We start from the raw sequence: 18,734 nt of genomic DNA on the forward strand, positions 1-18,734 counted from the left end.
ATGACTTCTTCAAATGTCGTTTTGCTCACAATCCAACACTGATATTCAGTTTATTTTCACGCAGGAGTAAAGAAACCAGAAATTATTCACGTTTAAGAACCTGGAATTTTTTTATTTATTTTTTTACTAATCTAATAATCGATAAATTCTGGAAGCTCAAAGCACATTTAAGGCATTATTGTAATACTGGCCGATATCAATCAATATCAGAATTTTTTTACTCCCAATATCGGCATTGCCCCTAAAATCTAGTAGCCTAGTTTGTAATTCTCCAGTATTTCTATTGTATTTGTATGATTTTCTTTCACTTTTAATTAACAGTATTGTGTAAAAAGTGACCTCAATGCACCTTTAAATGTTCCTTTAATATTCCTGCAGGGAGTCCCAACCTGCTTTTGCTGGGATATATTTATTCACCAAGCTTCTAACATGTATTCTATGGTAGAGAAATGGCTGATAGTCATGTTGACCACTGGTAATGCTAATAGTAAAAGAGACAACCTCTTGGTAGTAGTGTAACTACAATTAAGCGCCATAAATAGCACAGCAATGGCGAGTTTAGGAGGAACTACAACGACCCCTTCACCTGAATTTCACCTGCACCGTCTGGAAGCATCACAAGAAGCAGAAGCAGCATCAAAAAAGAACTGTTTTTAAAACCATCCGGGCTCCTGAGCAGCACGCGCTGCACGGAAACACAACACTTTGCAAACATTAAACCTTTATAAGGAAACGACTAATCCGGCCACATCAAAATATAAGCCGGGTGAATGGTTTCGGAAACAGCGGACACGCCGCCGCATGTCAGCCTGTACTTACTTTCAGAGGGACATCATGCGAGGAGCCGCTTCAAATCTATTCGGACACACGGTTTTAGTGTGAGAAGTGTTTCTTCATCAGGCGTGCACCATCGCGGGAATGTGTACACAGAGGCAAACATGCGGAGTCATTTGACCTTCTCCCAATAGGAACTACCATCTGTGAGACGTAGGAGAGGGGAGGAGCGGACCATACCAAGCAGGCGTCCCAGCAAGGCGAGAGGGGGGGGGGGGGGGGGGGGGGGGGGCGGCGGTGGAGAGGGGAGGAGAGGAGAGGAGAGGAGAGGAGAGGAGAGCTGTCATGTTGGGATGTACTGCAGGCATGGGAATGATACAGTAGATGCAGTAAACGATGGATGATGGATGGAATGGATGGAAAATAGAATGAAATAGTAGGGGTGGAGCAATTTAATTAGCAATTTGATTCGATTTCAATGTTTCCTCAGCTGCGAGACGTGAGCTCATGTCCTGGTCCGAGGTTTCACCCTCCCATGCACTTATTTTATATATATATTTTATTTATTTCAAAATGTCAACACAAACAATCAGCATCATACAAAAAACAATGAAGAGTAACACATAGCAAAAGACAATTCAAACACGAATGAAACAAAGTAAATAAAAGGAAATAAGTAAATAAAAGAAATAAGATATTTAAACAATTAATTTTAAAGCTCTCACAAACATTAATAGCTTTTTTTTCCCTCTGAGGAGTCAATTAGAGATACATTTCACATCTTCCATTGAAGCAAAGAACTGGACCTTACATACACTTATGCTGCATTCCATTAATTTTGGAAAGAGGAGCTGGGCACGTTCCAGTAAACAAGTTGGAAAGTAATGGGGTTTTGTTTTAAAAAAAAAAGTAAACAAGTTGGGGTTTGTGCTAGCCAGGTTAGCCATTGTTAGCAGTACCTGTTCATAAAAACACACTTTGCAGTATTTTGCACACACAAACACCACTGCAACATGTCCACACATGGAATTTGGTCTGCATTGTGTGTATGACTGATTTAAGTAGACACAAATGAAGCCAAAAGTGCTAATCAGCAGCATACTACAGCTTACTTTGAGTGTTGATGCGCAGTGCTGCCATGTGGATTTTGAGGTCGGGGGTTGGTGAGGTTCATCTGACTTTCCAAGTCAGAAATCTGACTTCAGGTGGCATTCCAGTTGAAATTTCTGACTGAGAACACAGAAATTTTGACTACCCAGTAGAAATGTGGACATGCCTCAGCCTACTGCACACCCCAGACGTATACACTTTGTAATATCTCACAGGTGCTTTATTACAGGGTTTATTCAAGGCCCACCTAATAACTTTTCAAAAAGTATTGTAACAGCAACTTTAAAAAAAATAAACCACAACAAGAAAAAAAACTTTTGAATATATATTTCTTTACTTAATAATTCAAGTTTGGATAATTTATTTACATTATAAATTATATTTTATAATAATTTACAAAATAATTATATAAATATGATTTTTTTTCTGACATTATTCTTCATCTTCCCTCAAATGTGCTCAACCTCTCCTTGTTGACTCTCAGTTTGAAAATCATGCCTAATTTTTCATGACTTTGTCAATCAGTTTGTTCCTTATGATTTCATATTATTGTTTTTTGTTTAAATACCAAAGTATTGGTATTTTTTTCAATTCTGCCTGTACAGTTTTACTGTAATAGATGGAACTATTTGCATAACTATTTTGAAGGAGAGAGACACAGGTACAGCAGACAGAAATTTCTTCTCAGTCTATTTTCATTTGATACAATATGTAAATTAAATAAACTGCAACTTTCCTAAATCAAAATCTGTTTGTTTGTTTTTTGTCTCAGATGACATTGAGATGAAATAGGTTTACATTTTGCTATGATGTTTGCTTCTTACTGTAATTTATTCTTGGGGTCCTGAGGGACTCCAGTCAGTAGTCCTTGTATATTAAACTGGTATAATGAGAGTTTAAGCTTTAATTTCATGCTGAAACAGAAACACTGTTGTCAAATTTATTCCAGTTGGAGGTTTCAGAGAAGAACCATCAAATTGGACATGATTGTGGAGGCCTATTCTTATTCGACCTTTACTTAACCAGAAAGTCTCTGGAGATACATTAACTCTTGTATAAGAGGGACCTGGCAAAATGACAGTGTAAGGTAAATAAGGCTATATAGCCACATTAAAAATGTAAAACATTCAACATACAGCACATAAACATAGGATAGATGGAGCTTGAATATTTAAAACAGTTGAAAATAACATGAAGTCCAGGGTACATATAGAAGAAAATGCAGCTTTGCAAAGTTCAGAACCAATGCTGTGAAGATTATGTTGATGATCATACAGAGGAAGAGTTTATGAAGAACTGATGTAAAAAAAAAATAAATAAAAATGAAAAGGTGCAGCAAAAGTGGTGGATAAAGTACTCAACCCCAGCATTTGAGTAAAAGTGCAGATACTCCTGGTCAAATATTACTCAAGTACAAGTGAAAGTTGCTCAGTCAAAATTTTACTTCAGTTAAAGTACTAGAGTACTTGCTTTTAAAAATACTTAAGTATTCAAAAGTACAAATTACAAAGTACATTTTCTAATATCTATACATTGCTGTATTGTTTTCACAATGCACTTAAATAAAGCCTATAGAAACACTTCAGCATAGAAATGCAATCAAAAATGAAAAGGACAGATAATTGTCATTTTCTGACATAACTGAATTAAAATCACTGCTTAAAATTCAACTGAAGCCAACTGTAACTGTTTCTTTCTGGCTTTGGGAGCAGTATAAACATTAATTATGCTGTATTTTTTCACCTCAACAAAAACAATTAAACACCTACTGAGATTTATTTCTCTTTTTCTAATTATAATAACATCTTGAGATTTAATGTTGTCTTTCTTCTGCCGTCACCATTACCAAGTTTGGTTTGAATGAAAGAGGGAGAGCTTGCTTGTTCTTGTTACAGAATGCATCTGGATGACGTATTTCTGCTTTTACATCAGTCCCAGTTGAGAGCGGGTACTGTGATTGGCTTCCTTATGTGAGGAACACAGCGTGTGACCACTTGCATTTTAGAAAAGAAAAAACTGACTTCAAAGCTATGCTTAGCCTAATAATGAGAAACAACAAGATTCCTAGAAACGTAGTGGAGTCAAAGGTACAATATTTGTCTTTGAAATGATAAGTGTCGACATTCAAACTGAGCCTATGCAGTATACAGGACGCCACTATAATCCAGAGTAGAAAACTGCTGTAAATTAAACTGAACCAAAGCTCCATTCACCTCAGGGAGGATGTACAATATGTTTGTGCAGGGCATCTATGCAACATTCTTGGTGTGTATGTTGTGGTGTTCATGGGTTCCTGACACTGCATGTTAGGGTACAAGGTGAATTTATTTATCATTATACAGCACAGGATTGCACAACAAGATTTGGTTGTAGTTCCATTTTTGCTGCTCACAGAAAACAGTATGATGGACTTCAGAAATACCTAAAGAATAAATCTAACTGTCTGATTTAATTGTACATGTGTGCTGCTATGCCATCTGTGTTCTCTCAAATGCCTGAGACAAATTTCTCCTGAGGGATACAATAAAGGCTAATCTAATCTAAAATCTAATCTAAAGCTGCAGAGTCGTTGACATCAGATGTCGAGGGACCATGACCCTTAGAATTAATTGATTTTTCATTGTTTTTTTTTACAAACCTCTCACAGTGAAATATTCAGCTGACTTTTATTTATACTTTTGATTTCATTGGAGTGACATTTGTCGCCTCTGTGACTCTATAGATTTAATGTTTAATCAATAAATATTAAACCATGTGATGTTAAAATGATTATTCACAAATAACAGCATAACTGTGAGACCCCTCAGGATTATTGTGGAGATAAATGACATTCTGCAGGGTAAAAAGGAGCAGTCAATTGTTGACTGTTTATAGGTCTATTAAACACACAGTATATATACAGTACACTATACTGGTATATTATAATGATATAGTAAGTAAAAGGGCACTATTAACTTCACACTGTAGCTCCCTGTAGAAATTTAATGTGACAACAGTGAATATAAAAAGTCACTAAACTGTCACTTGCCCCACAGAGATGCTATAAATCCTGACAGAATACCAGATATTATATCAACAGGTGACAAACTAAATAGCAATAAAGGATCTCTAAACTGTATTTAGTCATATTCAGTTTGTAAGTTTCTCATGAAGGGTTCTGGGGCCGAAACTATATTTATAAATACAGAAATAATTCTGTAATTAAAAGCTTATATGAATGAATACCTATAACATTATGCAACAAAATACTTATCAAAATATGAATGAATGAATGAAACCATGTAATATTTCTGTATTCAATGTCCCATTTAATTTGTGATTTATTTATTTAGTGACAATTACGCATTAAGTTACATAACATAATATTTATTCATGTATTAAAACTTTTTTTTTTTAATCTAGTTATATATTAGGCATTAGATTATATTATAATTCTTCTTTTTTTCATTTATTAGAGCATTTTCAAATTATATTATTATATATTTATTCATTTATTGTATACTTATGTATATATATATATTTATTTGAGCATTTAATTATATAATTATATCTAGGTATATTTCTATATTTAGTATTAGCCCTTATTACCCTCCATAGTCAGACACTTGTATTAACTCATTATCAGAGACGAGAGTTAGAACCAGTTGACCTAATGGCACACTATCAGCTCATGCAAAGGCTTTATGAACTACTTCATCTGGATTAAAGGTAACATCCTTGAGAATGTTATCACCAGCAGGTAATAGTTTTCCTCTGCAGAGTCATGTCTGTATGGGCCGACAAAATAAAGACCCTGGCAGTGATGAATGGAAAACACCTTGGGCCGTTGCTTTACATTAAACGTGTGGCCTTGTGAGAACACAGCCTCATATAACGCGCTGCCTCCTGCCCAGGCGATCGCCCTCAGGCACTGCAACGTTGTCATCGTGGGTGCGGAGGAGAAAACGCAATATAGATATCAAACTGGTTCGGCTGCAGAAGAGCATCCACATGAACATGTGAAAAGCATGCATTAGACATGTGTATGTTTGCAAATACATTTAATATTTATACTGCATGTATGTGTTGTTGTGTCACGATGGTGACGTACCGACATGTATATGTTGTCGGGCAGATGAGGCCTAAGGCCAAATGCAGACCAGAGCCTCTCTCTCTCTTTCTGACCACACTGACAACACCGAGACTTCGTGCCCACTGAGTTGGAAACTGCATTTCTCAAGTATAAATGAAGACTTGTTACTGTATTGATTGATGGTGCACTCCAGCAGCGAGGGGCTAAAATCGATGAGCGCCACATGGAGTCTGAAGACTGAGGGCTGAAGACTGATGCCTGTGATGCCGACCCTCCTGAACACCCCAGAGCTCACTCATAAATAAATGAAGGAGACAGTGCATTTCCTAAGACATAGCTTGCTTTGTCAAAGAAAGGGCCTCAGTGTACCTTTTCACATAGAATCATATACAGAACAGGAAAATAAAGAATCATATGCTACACTTGGCATCTCACAACGCCGCTCTGGTCTCAGTGAAACCTTCTAATCTCACAGTCTCTTCATTATCATGGCCAAAAGGTGGCCACTGGGTGGAAAATTTTAACATTATTTTGTTTTAAAATTAAAAAATAGGAACATCACAGTTAAAGTTCTGCTTTAAACTGTGAAAATTCTGTTATTTCTCAACCTCTAATTTAAAGAAACATTTACAGGTAAGGACAACTGCTAACGTTAGCTCGACAGACCAAATGCTAACATGAGCTACACAGACCAACCGCTAATGTAAGCTACACAGTACATTCAAATGCACACAGTTACAGCTACTGATCTAAACATGCATTCATGCAAAACAAAGGAGAGACTAGTTGGACAAAGAATTAACCTTCAGTGACCATAAAACATAAAAGGCTAAAGAAATTCACCATATGTGGTATTGAGGTGATCCAAAAGTAACAGAAAGTATTACAATACTTCAATATAGTGATACTTGGATTAGATTACTAATTTCATTTTTTAACAGTAATTAGAGATGGTATCAGTATGCATTTTTAAAGTAACTCTCCCAACCCTGGTTGAGATATTAGATATTCCTCACAACATAATCCTATTTTTTATGAATCAGAGAATCCATTCATCAGAAAATTAGTTAAAGAGGCACTTCATTGCAGCAGTAACATTTAATGTGTGTGTGTGTGTGTGTGTGTGTGTGTGTGTGTGTGTGCGTGTGCGTGTGTGATTTTTCTCACACCCATCATAAAACTGTAAACAGTCTCGGGTAAATTAATTTGGCTTGAGACTTATGGAGAACCAGTGAGGATGAATTTCTCATCTGAGTGAGTCTGAGTGAAATTACTTCCACAACATCTCTTGTAATGTTACACAAAGCTCAATGGGACAGTTACAATGAAAACTTCACGTGACTTTGAGCCTGTTGGTGGGAAACAACAGATCCACCTTAAAGTTTATAGGAGCTCACTTGACATTTGTGGGTGCAACAACATGGAAAAAAAAACATCCAGTCTTCATTTTTTATAAGCTGCTTCTGTTGAGTTGTGTGTTGGTAGTGAAGCTGTGCAGCAGACAGAACACTGACTGCTGTCTGTAAGTGATGAAGAAATTGTACATGTTCTCCCTCTAGGCTATACAGAGCAGAGTGATAGCTTTTACAAATCTCCAGAGGGAAGAAAGGGGAATGGTAATGTTTTCTTCATTTGGCATCAGAATGATGGGAAGAATTAGTTCCCATCAGAGATAATTCACACCCTCAAGTCAGATCAACTATTCGGAAAGTCTGTGAAAACATGGTGGACAAAAGTCAATATTTGGTTTACACTTTGCATGTACTGCGTATCATTTTTTTTATTCTTAGATGTAATTTGTAATATCATATTAAGTTGCAACTGTTTCTGTTCATGTAGAGTGACTTAGATCTTATTAGCCTTGACCCTGATAGCAAATCAGGTAAAGCATTATTGGTCTCAGAGAATGCACTGATGTAGCAACAAGCCTGGGACAAAATCACTTTGTATGTAATATAAGTAATGTCGTATATAATATAAAATACATTTTATATGAAACTTCAAGCTATCACAGCATTGTGCTGATCTCAGCTAACCAACCACCAGAGATGGGAAGTAATGAAGTACAAATACTTTGTTACTGAACTTAGGTATAATTTTCAGGTATCTGAACTTTCCTTTAGCTTTTTACTTTTACTCCCCACATTTTAGCACAAATATCTATAGTTTCTACTCCTTACATTCTACAAACAGACTTGTTACTTAAGTTGAAGAAGACAAAAACAATGTAAAAAGATGTATTAAGATGGAAATGTCATAAAAGACATAACAAGACAAAAACAATGTAACAAGACGTAGCAAGATGAAAATGGTGAATAAGACATAACAAGACATAACAATACATACCAAGACATAAATTACATACAAGATGTAACAAGATGAATATTTCGTAACAAGGTGAAAATGATGTTAAAGACATAGCGAGACAAAAAAACAAAAACAAGATAACAGACAGGATGTAACAAGATATAAATGATGTAGAAGACATACCGAGACAAAGCAGATGAAGAGGGAGATTTGAATGCTGAGAAAAGGTGAGGTTCAACTAGTGCTGCACAGAATCAGCACTTTTAGTAAATAAGTTGAATCAATAATTCTACTTTTACCAGTCTTTTTTTTACACAAGTATCTGTACTTCTACTTGAGTACAGAATGTGTAGACTTTTGTCACTTCTGTCAATAACTCAGATGTGACACCAAGTACAATGCCAGACCTACGATAACCTTATCTTATCCTTTGTAGCATCCATGTTGTTTCCACATTATTACTTAAAAGCTTATGAATACATCAAAGTCAGAGGAATAACTTCCTAACTCATGAAATGGGACCATCGAGCAAGTGAATGCAACACAGTAGTCTACAGCCATGCTCTGTGATGAATGCTTTAGCCCAAATGCTAACATGCCAACATGCTCAATGACAAGGTGATCTTTATACTGTATTTGCAAAATATTAGCGGAATAGTAAGAAGTGGAAATCCTACCATTTTCTGACACCTGGTTGTCAGGTTGAATTATGCAGAGCTGCAGTTTCTTTTACAATAGAGAGTTTTGATGACAATGGCTCTGGAAATGAAGATCCACTTGAGGCTACTGATGATGACAGATTTGTTTTTGTGCCAGTGGTTGAGATACTGTCCCGGTAGCAGTTAGGACTCAATTAGTTATCTCAACTGCCTTGACTTGCTGCAATAAAAGCACAAGTTAGTTTCCTGGCAAAATTTCCAGCTTTGGAAGCCAGGGATCACACTAACATTGTACTTTGTTGAAAGAGCTTGGCCTTCAGCTGCTGCAGCCATAGCTGGAGAAAAGGAACAAGAAGCCAAGACTCCCAGAATAACTTTATTCAGAAATTCCCAAACTTGGAATTACAAGTTGGAGGCAGACATGAATGTTTTTTCTCCCTCTTAACTATGGTCTAAAAAATATGACATGAATGTGGCATCGGCAACCTAATGTTGCATGTTCACCTTCTTATTTAGTATGTTAGCATGCAAACATTTGCTAAGTAGAAATTCAGACTTTACAGGTGATACTGATGAAAATGTCATTAGTTTCGCAAGTACAACTTAACACAAATTAAAACATGATGAAGGTGCTATCAATCACTAAAATTATTTCAATTCATCCTGAGGGGAGCATGAATATCTACAAAATGTTACGGCAATTCATCAGTTGGTCCCAAGACAACTGTTAAAAAAACACAAATTTCTATTTAATTCATCAATCACACAGCGACCGTTTTCCTCTGACATCACACTTGGGGTGGAAAGCTCAGATATCATACTGCTGTGTTCTAGGCTACAAATCATATAAAAAGAGAGAATCTGACAAATCTTTAGCATTTCACTGCGTCCCGTTTAATTAGTGACTGGAAAGACAATGTAAGCATCCAACCACTTCCTGGCTAACATTACTGCTTTGCAGTGATATGCGATATGAGGCGTAAATAAATACTGAAGCATCAACAGAAAATTAATTTACGCCTTTCTGGAAAATATTAGCTAGGAAGTGGCTGAATGCTAATGGATGTTGTTGTCTCACTGAGGCTAATGGGTTATCAGATACATTGCTTTAACTTGAAATGTGGCCGAATGTCGCTACAGATGTTCATCCTTGATTGTCTTGTCTTGTTGTTGCTGATCACTCGTGAATCAGTGACGTGACATGACATGATTTGTCAGATTTCATATGACTTGCAACCTGGAACACAGTGCAACATTTGAGCTTTCCAGCCTGAGTGTGATGTCAGAGGAAAGTTGCCGCAGAGTTTTACAGCAATCCATCCAATAATTTTTGAGATATTTCAGTCTGGATTAGTTGTGAACTGACCAGCGTTGCCATCCCCAGAGTCATGGCTAAATACCACAGCTACTGTTTCCCTTTGAGCCAGTGCATTGTAACATCATACCACCATTCAGTCAGGTGGATTTAATAAAGGCAAGCCAACATGTTGTGAGATATGAATGCCCCAGCAGAATTTGGTGATGGCCTTTGGTGATACAGATCCGCCCGGTGCGGAAATGTCACCCATTTAACCTGCTCTATGTGGCAAAACAGATGAGACAAACAGGAAATGGCTTTTCATCCACCTGCAATGCGATCTCAATTACCATTTGATTTCATGTACATGTATTAAAGTCTCCTGCGGGTACGTCAGTGCCTCAATGTGATGTGGTATTTTAAAGGAATCAATTTTCGGGGCTTGAGATCAAGCAGAGAGCCAAAGTGGAGGAGCATTGCTTGTGAAAGAACTGAAGCTGGCCAGGGAGGATAAGGGTGCAAAGGCATGTGAGAAATGTCATAATAATAAGTTATTATTTGCACTCAGACTGCTCTTCTTTCCATTTTAATGGCTGTCTTATTCGATACGTGTTGTTTGGGAAAGGTGCCCTATGACTCAGGCTGAAATGCATTGTGTGAGACTGCGCTGAATGTCAGGGTTAAGGGGGAAGAAGCAACACTTTAAAAATGGCTGCTGCCTCCAGACATGGCACAAACAGCGAAGATGGTGTCAAGGTGACCTGGCTTTGAAGGAACGCCTGTTCTCTGTGCACTGGGAGTGTGAAGATGTTACATGTGGCTTTAAGGCACATGTAGCTTATGAGCAATATCTAATTAGAATAGCAGAGTGTACAAAGCAATAAACTGTAAAAAAACAAAAAAAAACAAAAAAAAAAACATGTTCTTGTTTTCTGGGCGCTAAAGGACACATCATGTTAATACCAAAGAGGAGTACAAGACTCCTTTTATCAGGAGCAGTCTGCTTACAACTATCATCACAGAACTATAAGAAACAGTGTAGCAGTATTCAAAGGGACACTTCACCCCGAAATCGGAAAGCCATATTTTTCTTCTCAACTGCAGTGCTAGTTATCCATCTCAATAGTTTGAGTTCAAATTGGACTCTCAAGTATAATGGAACTAGTTGGCGCTCAGCTTGTGGTCCTCAAAACACCAAAAACAAAAACCAAAACAAAAAAAAAAGAAACAACAAAACCCTAAACATTTGAACTCATCAGCAATGTCTTTTTCCATGAATGTACAGTCATATTTTGGGATTTTTTGTTAATTATTCCCTGTGTTCCTCGACTTAGGGCAGGCACTTGACTTGACTTATAGCAGTGACTCGACTTGACTTATAGCAGGGACTTGACTCATTGGAGGGACTTGACTTATAGCAAGTACTTGACTTGACTCATAGCAGGTACTTGACTTATAGCAGGTACTCGACTAGACTTATAGCAGGGACTCAAGTTGTTTTTCACTGACAGCAGTGATTTGACTTACAACAGGGACTCGATTTGAGTTGTTTGACTTATAGCAGGGACTCGACTTGACTTACAGCAGGTACTTGACTTATAGCAAGTACTCGACTTGACTTAAAGCAGGTACTTGACTTGACTTATAGCAGGTACTTGAGTTATAGCAGGTACTCGACTTGACTTATAACAAGTACACGACTTGACTTATAGCAGGTACTTGACTTGTAGCAAGTACTTGACTTGACTTATAGCAGGTACTTTACTTATAGCAAGTACTTGACTTATAGCAGGTACTTGACTTGTAGCAAGTACTTGACTTGACTTATAGCAGCAGGTACTTGACTTGACTCATTGCAGGGACTCGACTTATAGCAAGTACTTGACTTATAGCAGGCACTTGACTTGTAGCAAGTACTTGACTTGACTTATAGCAGCAGGTACTCGACTTGACTCATTGCAGGGACTCGACTTATAGCAAGTACTTGACTTATAGCAGGTACTTGACTTGTAGCAAGTACTCGACTTGACTTATAGCAGGTACTTGACTTATAGCAAGTACTTGACTTAATTAATAGCAGGTACTTGACTTATAGCAAGTACTCGCCTTGACTTATAGCAAGTACTCGACTTGACTTATAGCAGGTACTCGACTTATGTGACTTACAACAGGAACTTGACTTGACTTATTGCAGGGACTAAACTTGACTTATAGCAGGGACTCGACTTAAAACAGGGACTCAGCTTGTTTGACTTATAGCAGAGATCCACCTTGATTTGTAGCAGGGAGTCGACATGATTTTCACCACAGTAACTTGGGACTTACTTGAGACTTGAAGATTAAGACTTGAGACTTGTTTGTGACTTGTACATATTGATTTATACCCACCTCCTGATAAATAGCACTACAGGTGAGGGAATTTTTTTTTATTTTTAGGGTGAATTGAATTGCCTTTTTAGGGGCAGTGATTTTACTCTGATACCAAAGATGATTTAAATTACACTACTGATTATACAAAGGTCACTGTAAATTAAACAGGACAGCAAGTGTGCATTAAATCCCTAAAGGGAGATTGTAGGAACATTACAGAATTGTTTTTTCATCTGGATTTGTTACAAGAACATAGAGGGCATGTGTATTTCAAAAGAAAGCAATCATATAAAAGCATTGCAGGTCATATCTGACAATCTCAGAGTTCAATCACTGCTGGATTCTGTGGGTTTGATTTAGAGCTTTGTCAACAATCGGAGATGTGTAAAGCTTCGGACCCCGCACCGGTAATCCGAGGGACAAACTACAAATACCAACCTTTAGTCTGGCAGTCAAGGACATCATGCATCATCAGAGTTTTTTCTCTTTTTTCTGTTACTGTGGTGAATGGTGTTATTAAGTCTAAATCTTTGATGGAATGAGCTGTCTTTGATTTCCCAGAGGAGCCAGAAGGCAAAGGACCTGTGTGCTCTGTTCAGCGCTGTTCAGACTGACAGGCCATACAGGAGTCAAGGGCCGAGTGACTGCTGTTTGAATGGCATTCACAAACTGTAGAGCGAAGCTACAGTTGTCTGATTAGGCCATCCTTCTCTCAAGCCTAATTATGTGGAGCTGGAACAGAAGCAAGAGGCTGCGAAGGCCCTGCGTCATTAGCTTTAATCAACCCTGGATACCCTGAAACAAAAACAACACACACAAACGCACACATACACACACACAGCCAGGCTGACAGCGAGTCAATACCTGACATTCATCATTTTGGTCCAGCCAGGCTTTTTAATTACTGCAATGAATTCCCTACATGGCTCCAGTCACCAGTCACCTGCTATCTAAACAGGGTTTATTGTTAAGGTTCTGCTTTGTCTAGACACTATTTATGGATAAATAGTCAGGTTAGTCTGGCTTTGTTCTCCCTTTGGTGAATATTAAAGGTCCAGTGTGTGTGATTGGGGAGGCAGGAAAGAAATACAGTATGATATTCACAAGTGTGTTGTCGGTAGTAATCACCAGAAAATAAGAATCGTTTTTGTTACCTTTGAATGAGTAGTTTCCATCTACAGAGAGCGTGGGAGCTCTCCCATGGAGGCTGCCATGTTGAATCACCATGTTTCTACAGTAACCCAGAACGGACAAACAAACACTGGCTCTGGAAATGGTCTGTTGTTTTTTGCACGAGTTGACTGTCACTAAATCCTACAAACTGGTTCTTTAAAGTTCCAGTGAAACAGCCCGCAGAGTGCTTATTGATTATGTTTTTCCTGTAAAATAGGCAGATAGGGAGGGACTTGTCACTGACATTGATTGGCATTTACAATAGCCAATAACACTGTGTGTTATGTCCAATTGCCATGTAGCAAAAGCAGTCCATTAGGAGACTCTTCCCAGATTCCCAGTGATCACTGCTGGACTGGGACCAACACACCCAGAGACCAGTGGAGGCCAGTTAGATGATGGGGAACAGGCTACAATGCTAAGGTGATGTTCTTGCTTCGTTTGTCTCTCAGCATATATATGTAGCACTTTGCAATAAGATTACCCCTATAGATTATTTGTAAATGGTTTTTAATTAGGTTATTAATTAGGTTGTAAAGCCTTCATAAATCATTGATAAACAATTATAAAAAGGTTATTACATATAACATATTACATCACTGTTGGCTCATTATGGCAAGATCCAGATGGACAAATGCTAATAACTTTTTAACAAATATCTAATAAAGCCAACAGGTATATGCTGGCTGATGGAGAAAGAGTAAGCTAATTAAGTAATAAGATCTGTGGCTGTAGTACAGATAAATGTGAGCTCACTATTTGTCAAGCAACAAGTCACTATTGCTGTTTCAATCTAATGTGTTGTAGCGTCTTATTGATGGTTTATAGAGCATTTACAGCCCCATTAATAATCTAATTATAAAGCATGTATAAATCATATAAGGTTATAAGGGAAGTCTTATTGTAAAGTGGTACTGTGGAAAGACATTTTAGAGCTACTGGATTCTGAACGAGAACAAAAATAAGTTTCATAGTCCCTTATTCGTGTTTCTGACGTCATGGATTGCCTAAAATTTGAATCTTTTCCTGAAACGATTAAACTTTATTATCTTACGTCTCCCCGGTGTCTGAAATGTGCAAGATGATTACAGACATGGACCACAGCCAAACTGCAGGCCCAATTCACAACAAGCTGTGTGGAAACTGACGTGAATGATGCAGAGTTCATCAGTATGGATGTCACAGTCCCCGAATGACGCAAACTGATGCTGTTTGGCGTGCCACACATGTATGACTGCATAAAAACAGCAATTTGCATATATTAGTTGGCTTATAAGCAGCTGTCCTGCCCACCATAAATGTGCTATTATACATGATGAGGTTTAGATTGGTTGCTCTAAGAGGAGTGGAGGACATGCAATCACTGTTCTGATTATCTTCATCTCTTCTGTTATATTAAGATGCAGTCTAAGTTTTCCATATGTTCAGTCATTGACCCCCAGTTTGTATTAGGGCCATATTTCATTTGAGTGTGTGAGATGTTTAAACAAAGTCCTATTAAATGGTGATTATGAGCCTGTTTAATGTTAATCCTGCTGCCTTTGCTTGTGAGTGCAATACATTATGATGTAGACATATGGATGGGTTTGTGGGATACAGCGACCCCTGCAGGCCAACAATTGTACTGCTAAAATCTTGTACGTGCCTCACAGAAAAGCAGGGGGAAAGGCACAGCAAGACAGACACATACAGAGGGTTTCCAGTGAAATACAATCACCAAGAAGAGAGTCAATCACCTGTGTATTCCTGCACTGATCATTTGCACTGGTGTCTGTACATAGACACATTAAATACATACATACAGAACAAATATCTCTAAATACGTTTTAAAAATGTATGCAGTGTTTACATAGTTCTCAGTTATTTGTGTTAATGTTTTTTAAATGAAAGTCTACATTTTTCTATTTTATATATTTTATATATTCTATTTTTTTTTTACTCACATTTTCTTTTCTTTTTGTGTATTTTTTGTTTTCATTCCACACTGACCCTGATAATGTAAACACCTGTTTCCCATGTCAATAAAACCCCTTTGAAATGAAACAGATTTTGAGCAAATTTAATAAAGTAATAATAATCATATTAATTATAAACATACCGTAGTTCACAATATTCACAATTCATAACAATAATATAATTATGCATTATGCATGATGCATGTGCTGTGGTGACTTCACAGTAACCACAATAGTGCAACGCGCAAAAGGAAGTTTGTCTCATGTCGGCTTCTGTACCTCTACCAGGAAGTGGCTACACTCTCATTCATTCTATGCAGTTTGTGTTTTTATGGTGTTTTTAACTTTGTTGCAACACCTTATTTCAAAATGCGTCGAAGAACCGAAGCTCAAGCATCAAACAATGAGCCTGTCAGTGCCGATAGAAAGGTAATTCAACCTTAGCGATAGCTACATGCTGATAGTTAATGTACATGTGACAGTAGGTCTCTGTTAGCTCACATTAGCTAAACTAATTGGCTTCACAGTTAAACTGGTCACCAGGGTTTAAGTTAAATGCTGTCATCACTGTTTTTCAGACGTTTTCCTGCTTTTATACTTTGCTAAAGTTGGATGGAGCAAAACATAGTATTCGACAGTGTCTGTTAGGTTTGTACAGAGTGACGAGCCAAATTCCCTTTAAAAAACATCAGTTTTAACAACTGTTTGATTACTTCCAGCTAAATTACTGCTATCCTTATTCATGATTTATCATAAGCAAATTATTAGCATTAGTTCTTCAATTCGGCATGAATGTGGGACAATATAAAAACAATATTGCTCAGCACTTTGCTTATAACCCGGAAGAGGGTCTATTCTTCCACTGAAATACACTGTGGTTAACCCTGTTTAAACTTAAGTCAGCTTTTGGGATTTTTATAGCAATTAAATATTATTGCACAGCATGTATTCCATGCCCTTATTGGTTAACTAACTAAAACTAACTAATTTAGTTGAATTTAATCATTATTTTTTAATTGTATTGTAATTTGTTTTATGATTCTTTTAAAGTTTTAATTCTCAAGTGTTATTATTTTTACTGGTTGGTTGCTGATCTTGATTTAATTTTAGTTTGTTTCTTTTTATCTCAATTGGCTTTTAATTCTTATATTTTGTGCATCTTTTTGAAACTGTGTTTATTTTACACTATCCACATAATTTCTATGGCTGCAACTTTAATGGCTCACACTCTGTATAGCACATTGTGTGTTCAACTGGAATGAAATGTGCTATATAAATAAAGTTTAACTGCTTGCTTGCATTGATACCTACACTATAACTGATAATATCACATTGAATTTTAAAAAGACGTTCATATAACCTGTAGTCTATGCACACTTGAGTGTAAGAAAGGCTAAGATGTAGTGAGCAAACATGGATGATTTAATATGCCACTGCTCTGACTGAATAATTCTTATTTTTAATAAATTATTATATAACCTTTCCATTATTGGCTTATAATTTATATGTCCCAATGTTTATTGTACAGCCCTAATTAAATGTATACTTTTTTTAACTCTAGGATGCTGAAGTTACATCTCTTCTGACTTTATGTTGCATTTCCTCCTTTACATAAACTAGGATCCGGATCAAAGACTGCACAGCCAAGCTGGATCTGAAGGCAGGATGTCATACGGCTCTGTGCTCATGAACATCGGAAAATGTTTACTTTTAATCATCATCATCCCGCCGTTCCTCAACTATGCATCACTGCAGAGAGAAGGACAGATGCTCTTGCCAAAAGGTTCGTTCATCTAAGGCTGACAAAGACATTGCTCCTTTCAGTTTATATTTTTATTATTCTGCAAAACAGGTTTATTAAGTTTTCAAAGCTTAATGAGAAGTCTTCTGTGAAGCCTAAAATCCCTTTCCTTTCCTTCTTACATCCAGGTGGCCAGATTGTTGATGTTGGTTTGGGTCAGAAGATGCATCTTTTGTGTAAGGGACACGGAAAACCAGCTGGTAGGCGAAATAAGTCCTATGAAGATATTCCATGATCTGACAGGTTACCTCCCAAGTTATGAATCCTTTTCTGGCACACGGCTCCATGTCTGTGTGGCTTGTTTGTCCCTTTTAACTGAGTCGACATTAACCTTGTTTTCCTTTAGTCATACTGGATGCCCCAACTGGAATGTCCTCCGATGTTTGGTTGCATGTCCAAGAAAGTGTGGCCACACTGACAAAGGTGAGGAAAAAACAATTTCTTTGAATTGTCTTGAATTGCTGTATTTTTAAGTGATTTACCATGACAATATTTATATATATCACTATTTATTACTATGGTTAAAACAAGTGGGCTCATCAGAACTGAAATACTTTTCAGATTTACTGAGGGTGAGTTAGAATACTTGACAAGGACATCCACTGTGGTGAACTTTGTCTCGAATTCGTCGCTACTAATACAGCCATGTTGTTTGTTGTCAGGGGCATGTAGGGACAGTCCTTGCAGTGGCTCTGCCACATCCTCTCTGCTCAACAAGGACTCAGTACAGCAGAAAGTCGGGGCTGACAGCCTGCCCCATGTTGTTTGTCTGAAATGTGACCCAAATGAGGTCACTGGCTTGTTGGAGAAGGGCCTGGATACATCTGAACAACTAAATCACACGAGCAGCGACACAACAAACTTCCAGTGCACTGTTTACACCTGGATCTGTATCTTACTTTTCAACATTACTCAGCCATCATGCATTTTTAAAGTGCAGACACACGATAGGGTGGTGTGGGTGAGTCCTTACTGAGAGCATCTCGTGTGTCTGCACAGCATGGCGTTATTTAAAAATGCCTCTAAACCTGTGCTCTCCCTGTGTGTCACACTGCTCAGGTCTGCACCTATGACAGAATGGGACTGGGCTTCAGCAAGCGGCTGATGCAGAATGAATCCACTGGAACTGAGAAAGTTTGGGGAGTGTCAACAACTGGACGGTTAGTATATTCTCATTTGAGTGCATGTGGTGTATAAAATGTGGGGTAACAGCTTT

The 18,734-nt window shown here is 37.6% G+C and overlaps 2 protein-coding genes across 2 annotated transcripts in view; one reads left to right on the forward strand and one right to left on the reverse strand.

Annotated features, from left to right (window-relative positions):
- oxr1a (oxidation resistance 1a) overlaps window positions 1-956 on the reverse strand; it is a 248,196-nt gene extending 247,240 nt beyond the window's left edge. The window contains exon 1 of the mRNA XM_084726037.1: window positions 820-956. The gene's annotated coding sequence lies outside the window, so the exon portion shown is untranslated. The remainder of the gene's footprint in view (window positions 1-819) is intronic.
- A 15,041-nt stretch (window positions 957-15,997) lies between these two features.
- The window catches only part of LOC146321053 (uncharacterized), a 33,074-nt gene continuing 30,337 nt past the window's right edge, over window positions 15,998-18,734 (forward strand). The window contains exons 1-5 of the mRNA XM_084725614.1: window positions 15,998-16,146; window positions 17,338-17,500; window positions 17,647-17,718; window positions 17,865-17,941; window positions 18,578-18,678. Of these exons, the coding sequence (XP_084581740.1) occupies window positions 16,087-16,146; window positions 17,338-17,500; window positions 17,647-17,718; window positions 17,865-17,941; window positions 18,578-18,678 (473 nt within the window). The 5' untranslated portion in view covers window positions 15,998-16,086. The remainder of the gene's footprint in view (window positions 16,147-17,337; window positions 17,501-17,646; window positions 17,719-17,864; window positions 17,942-18,577; window positions 18,679-18,734) is intronic.

Source organism: Lutjanus erythropterus, chromosome 9, assembly GCF_056507025.1.
Source record: "Lutjanus erythropterus isolate fLutEry1 chromosome 9, fLutEry1.hap2, whole genome shotgun sequence".
Lineage (NCBI taxonomy): Eukaryota > Metazoa > Chordata > Actinopteri > Lutjaniformes > Lutjanidae > Lutjanus > Lutjanus erythropterus.